Below are 6,499 nucleotides of genomic sequence, written 5' to 3'. Positions count from 1 at the left end.
GAAAATCAATCATAATCACAATACCAAATAAGCTCTAAGCTTTCCTGAATGATGTTTCTCAAAAAAGTATAAAATATTAATATTAAATATATTAAAATGCAAATGGGTTGTTAAAGTAGCCTCTTTTTTTTTTTTTTCCATTGGAGTACATAAAAGAAAAAAACTATATTTATAATGTTAAAAAAATTATATCAACAATTTAGCTTTTCTAAATAAATTTTGTCATTAAAAATATTCTCAATGCTAAAATGATAAATAATATGTCGAGATCTTCCTTAATCATTGATAATTATATTATTGAAGAAATGACTAAAATAAAAAAAATATTAATTATAATTTTTAAACAAAACTATAATCATCTAAAAATTATGCTGATATAATCAATATTTAAATACCAACGGAATATTCTGTGTGTAAAATGCAAAATTCTTGTAGTAAACAATTTAACTCTTCTATATGAATCTTGCCATTAAAAATACTCTTAGTGCTAAAATAATGGCAAATGCCTCATCGAGATCTTGCTTAACTGACATAAGCATGCACGCCACCATCCTTCTACACCAAACAATCATAAAAGACACAGCTTCATTTCTTCTTCTTCTTTGTATTTTACCGACGAGGATATCCTTATGCTAGTACTCTTAATTAGAACGTCAAGAGTTCCAGACATGGTCGGCTCTCCATCTTTTTGTGTGATCAGAACGTCTATCAAGTGATGGACAGACATTAAGACTGATCTGCTGTTTAGATTATATATTACAGTTGGAGGAGGAGACTAATGCGTAATTAACCTGCAAAACAAGAAATCCCATCATCTTTGCAATGATTAAGTTAACAAAAGCAGAAGGAATAAGAGCAGGATATGATAAACAAGAGGGCTTTGTGGATGTCTGAGTTGGAGTCCTTTACCCAAGGCCTCCTCTCTGTGTTGATATCCATGAGCTAGCCTGCATGCGTGCATGTTGATGTAATTATATAGAAGGCGAGGAGGTGGGCGAGGATCGTGACAATCTGGTGAGCTATATATCCAGTATGTGTTTGCCTTGTCCTCTGGGCAATGGACACCACGTAGGATCCCAACCCTCTCTGTGTGTGTGTATTTTCTCGTCCCTGTAGCTGTTGCTGGCCGCCAAAAGTCATTATAATCGCATTATTGCCTTCAAATCTACAGGCACTCAGATAAGATTTATTATGCAACAAGTATAAATATATACAAATACCTTTTTTTTTCAAGATTTAGAGTATATCCTTTCCTTTTCAAGGTGACAGGGAAAACGTTTTTTTCTTCCTGAGATTATACTCAATTATTTGCAACTCTTACAAATATAGAGGGATTGACAAATTAAATTAAGAAAAAGATAAAATAGCTTATACAATAATCTGTTCAGAAGCTTATAACCATTAGCTACTGTAAAATAAATAGTATAAGAAATAGTTTTGTACCACCTTATATTTCAAGGATAATTTTTGAGATATAATGATATTAAAAATAAAAAAATATTTTAATATATTTTCAAATAAAATATTTTAAAAAATAACCTATAATGATGGCCTTGTTGAGGGAAAAATAACCAGAAATTAAGAGGGATCTCTACAAGGCAGGAACACAAAACCCTAAACACAATGGTTAATAGCAGGAGACAACTGGTAAAAAACAGGGCCCTTCTTTAGTTTTCCTATGCAATAACAAAAAAAAAAACATAAAATCAAGCACACTCTTGCACCCAACTAATCATACCTTTTTCTAAAGAAAACGGCAACCCTACACATATTCTGTGACGCAGACACACAACACGGAGAACCAGTGAATGTAAGAGAGAGAGAGCAAGTGAATAAATAAGTAATGTAAGAAACCCTAATAAAATAATAATAAAGAATTGAACAACATCCCCTCTCCCAGAGAAAGACAGAACCTTTTGCTTTTTAATGCTCCCCCCTCTCTTAAAAACTCAGTCTTTTGATGCCCCCTCTCCCTCTCAGTAGCTTTACTTTCTTGAAAATCGTTCCTTCCTTGCGACCCTTATCGGCTTCTCTCTTTGAAGCTAAAGAGGGAAGAAACCATGATGGAGAAGCTTGATACGAAGAGGAAATGGCTGTGGTCATGACAATGGTACAACAAAGCAAAAACAACAATGCCAACTCTGGCCATAGTAATAGTGTTAATGTAAACAACAGCACTGCAACAAGCCAACAGCAACAAAAACAAGAAGTGAAGGCAATGTTTCATGATTTCTTAGGCATGAAAACAACTACAGATTCACCAGTAGTTTTAGCTCCAAAATATAAAGATGGGTCTCCTTCTGCTTCTGCTTCACTTGGGGCTTCTTCTGGTGGTGGCCGTGGACCTCTCTCTTCCACCTCTGATCTAGCTTCTGGTAAGTACTGGCTCGACAACTTGAAAGCTTCTTTCTCTTTCTTTCTTGATCCTTACAGGTTAATGGGTCCTTTTGATTTTTCGTTCTCTTTATTGATGTATAAACTCTTCAACGTTTTTTTTCTCCCTATTTTAGTTGATGGGTTCTCTTTATCTAATTATGTTTTTATTTTGTTTTGTTAAATTTTCGTTTCTTTTTTGGTATTATCAAGTGAAATGTTGGTCCTTGCTATTTTTCCCTCCATGATTTAGTGGAGCATGTTTGTATGGCAGAGAGGTTAATGGCTAGTGTTGATTTTTCACTATACGTAGAGAACACCATCTATTTCAGGTTGTTGGGGTGGGCTTATTTTCTTGTCGATTAGTTTTAGTGAGGTTGTTATCTTTAGCAGTTTTTCACTTGATCTCCTTTCTTTTATTTTATTAGTAAACTTGTTCTTTACCGGGGAAGGTTTGATTTGCAACTACTTGCCACTATTTTTGTGCTATCTTTATTTCCATACTAAAACTGCTTTGCAAATGTGTTGTTTTGTGGTTTTCTTTACTCAAATATTGTTCCCTAAAGAAGAAATGGACCAAGGTTGAAAGTGTTCGTGCATGTAACCTTTTCCTTTAAGAAATCCCGCATTACAAGTTGAAGAACAGAATTAAGAATGTCATTCCAGTTTAGGCCATTATGCATATTGCTCAAGATATGCTTTCGACAATTATAGTTTACACATGTTACTTTTCCTTTTGTGGAGATTTTTTTCATCCACAACCTCATTAGAAGGACATAACCAAGGTTGAACTTTAGCTGTTGAAATTGCTTTATATTTATTATAGCTTGTGCTTTCTGGTTTGGTGATACTACCAATCATTTTCAAACTTTGACACTTTATCATTGATTTTAATAGAAAGGCAGGCTGGGAATCATCTTGAGGGGATTCCATATTACGGTCCAAGGAGTGATATTTCTGGACCTGAGATAAGCAACAGATTAGCTGGCAGTAAGCGGAGCAATTCCGATTCTGCCTTTACGGGACCAAGGGATGGGGTTCCACAAAGGGTTCATGATTCCATTGAGAGCGTGCATTTGATGAAGGTGAGGTTTGAGATATAATCCTGTGATCTGTCTTCCGTTTTGATGAGAGTGAAGAACCTCTCATGTGGTTTGTTTTTATTGATATTTAACGTTTCATGTTGAAATTCAGATGCTCAAAAATGGAGGTGGCGTAGAGTGGTCTAGAAGGTCTAATGATGATGAGGTTTTCTATGGTATGCAGTCAAAGAGGCCGAGTTCTGCATCTCTCTCACTGCAACCTTCTGCTGGCAATAGACTTGATGCCAACGTTTCCAAATGGGAGCGATCCATTCCCATGGGAGTAGGCGCATATCCTACTTGTGGTGGCCAATTTGTTCCTTTTACTCATCAAGTTCCCACAAACAGATTCAGAGATACCAATGTTGGTCCTTCAGTTATCTCTCAATCTGCTGCTGATGAAGGATCCAGAACTGGAATTAAAGGCCCCGGTATTCTGAGTTCTATAAATGCTGGCGGCGGTATTTCTGAGAAAAATTCATCTGGAGGGCTGTCTAGTGGCGGCAAACCAAAGATTGGGATTCATATTTCGAAGCCAGAATCTTCAACTCCTGCAAGGTGAATTATACCATCTTCTACGCTTCTTGGTGGTAATTTTTTCACTTCATGCTAAATCATCACCCATTAAAAAGAGTTTGATACTATATTTCTTTTGTTCCCATGGCAGTCAGAAGGGTTTAACATCTGCCAGTCGCCAGATGACTATATTTTATGGTGGTCAAGCTCATGTTTTTGATGATGTCCACCCAAACAAGGTTTGCTTTCCATTTGTTTGCTAGTGAAGGATCAACTGTTTAATCTTATGGGTTTCTACTGTTTTGTGGACTGAGAAGCTTATTTGACATGCTCATTTGAGTCGTACATTAGTTTGTGCTAGTGAATCACCTACAGAAAAGTGCAGATGAAGTTATTAAATTACATGGTTGTTAATTTGTAGTGGTATCTCGGTTGAATCATATAAAAATTGTCGCTGCAGTTTTTAGTCACTGTGGATGTGGACTGCTTCTCCAGGAAGCATTTCATTTTTTTTTTTTTTTTGCTGTGTCTTCAGTGCTGATCTGCAAATATGTTGGTCAATGCTCTGTTCTGTTATTTGGAAAATGGATCTCTGTTTTTTGACTTGTGCTTGCAAATGAACCTATTGTGATTGACCTTACAGTTGGAAACATTTCATATTAATATGCAAGGGATGGCTTTCTTTAGAATTTTTTATTCACGTTGGGGAATATAATTCCAGATGGTCAGATACACCTCAAAGCTCGAGTTAAGAATTGACATGGATGCATGTTGAAAGTAGCTGCTGTCTTTGAAATAATTTGTCTTATGAAATGGTAAGAAAATGAAACAGAGCTACAGAGTGACACTTGATTCATAAGGCTGCAGTTACTCGAGTGAGAAAAACCTACGTGTCTTTCATTATGCATTAATAAAGTTCCTGTACATGGCTTTTCAACCATATCATGTATTATTTTTCCGTAAATCTGCTGTCTCTTTACCCATAGCATAAAATGCGTGCTTATGTATTCACTTTCCTGTCCTCATCATGAAAGCATTTAAATTAAAGAGTGAAGTGATTCATAGTGGTCTCCAAGAACTCCGTGCTTTTTATATATCTAGGCTTTCAATATTATGCAAGCTTGAAGTTTTACTTAAGGTGGTTATGTCATATTTGTCGGTGTTATCTTTCTATAAAAGACGTCGTTTCTTTCTTGAAACGGTTCAATCTCTTCATTACAAGTTTGAATATTAAAGGCTGCCCATCATTACGTGTAAAAATTCCCATCCCTTTCATAATGATGGATGCCTTTCCGCCAAATCTTTGCGTGGCCCCTGGAGGAACTGTTCCTATCATTCCTGTTCATGATTTCCGATACTTGAATATGCTTATGAATGACAATATTCATGTTACGTTTGTTCAAATTTTAAAATCTAAATCATGGCATACGATGCTGGGTAGCAATCTTGTGCTGAAGACCACTTTAAATGTTCAGATATAGGTACTGTGCATGTTTGTCAACCTAGCTTGTTTTTGGCAATGAAATTCTGTATCACAAGAAGATTAATAGAATTGGTTTCATGTAGACTTTCTGAGGTAAATCACAGAATTATACTTTATGCTATCCATTTCTTCTTTTACCCCTTGCCTGTGAACGCCTCAGACACTCTCAGAGCTGTGAAAGTAACAGAAATCCTTTCATACTAGGGGAATTTATGATATTGTTTTCCTGTGTGGTTGGACTCGGTTGTTTACGTTCTGTGCAAGTATTTATTGGAGGATCCATAGCAAAATTTGTGCATGCAAGCTATGCTCTGACCATCATGTGCTGTATGATCTATTTCAGGCGGATGTTATAATGGCCCTAGCTGGTTCGAACGGAGGATCATGGTCAACAACCTACTCACCAAAACCTACTGCAAGGCAGGGCAGCGAAAGTTTCATGACCAGCAGTGAATATGAAGGAGCTGTTGCCGCTAACACGCCATTCCCACGTGAATTTCACGGGAGGACATTTGTCACTGGCAATGCTACTCATGCAGTCGGCTCTGGTGATCGAATCTCTACACCAGCAGGTGAAAATTTTCAATTTTTATTACCCACAGTGCTTTTTACTCTGAGTTAGGTATAAACTTGCTTACATTTGTTTTTGTTTGCCATGATTGATTGCTTGGACGCAGGAGGGCATCATGGCAGCGGCATTATAATAGCTAAAGAGACAAGAAACCTGGTTCAGGCAAGAGAACCCAGTAACGAGGATAAATGAGAGGTCTAAAGATGAGAATCCGAACTGCGTAATTATTGTTTTAGATAACAGCCTCTAGGAAGAGTGAGCTCTTTTTTTCTAGTCTCTCTTAAATCTACATTCTTTTGCCTTTTTCTTTTTTCCTTTTTTTTTTTTTCCTGAGATAGAGCAAGGGGAAGGAGGGGTTCTCATCCATGTATAGGGAACTTATATATGAAGTATCAGAATCATAATCAGATGCAGCCATGGCCTGGCTTTTGATATATATCTAGGTTGTTTATCCATTCTTCAAATTGAAAACAA

The 6,499-nt window shown here is 36.5% G+C and overlaps 1 protein-coding gene across 2 annotated transcripts; it reads left to right on the top strand.

Annotated features, from left to right (window-relative positions):
• Positions 1-1,820: 1,820 nt before the first annotated feature.
• LOC105127096 (protein TIFY 8-like) lies at positions 1,821-6,499 on the top strand. 2 transcript variants are annotated; one of them, XM_011028217.1, is made up of 6 exons: positions 1,821-2,375; positions 3,271-3,458; positions 3,640-4,013; positions 4,123-4,210; positions 5,798-6,026; positions 6,132-6,499. In XM_011028217.1, exons 1-6 carry the CDS (start codon positions 2,090-2,092, stop codon positions 6,215-6,217), a joined length of 1,251 nt encoding a protein of 416 aa, XP_011026519.1. In that variant the 5' UTR covers positions 1,821-2,089; the 3' UTR covers positions 6,218-6,499. The 2 variants fall into 2 exon arrangements, with proteins under 2 accessions (XP_011026519.1, XP_011026518.1); XM_011028216.1 differs by having other exon boundaries at positions 1,822-2,375; positions 3,568-4,013.

Source organism: Populus euphratica, unplaced genomic scaffold (genome assembly GCF_000495115.2).
Source record: "Populus euphratica unplaced genomic scaffold, PopEup_1.0 scaffold50.1, whole genome shotgun sequence".
NCBI lineage: Eukaryota > Viridiplantae > Streptophyta > Magnoliopsida > Malpighiales > Salicaceae > Populus > Populus euphratica.
This window is presented reverse-complemented; position numbering and strand designations above follow the sequence as displayed.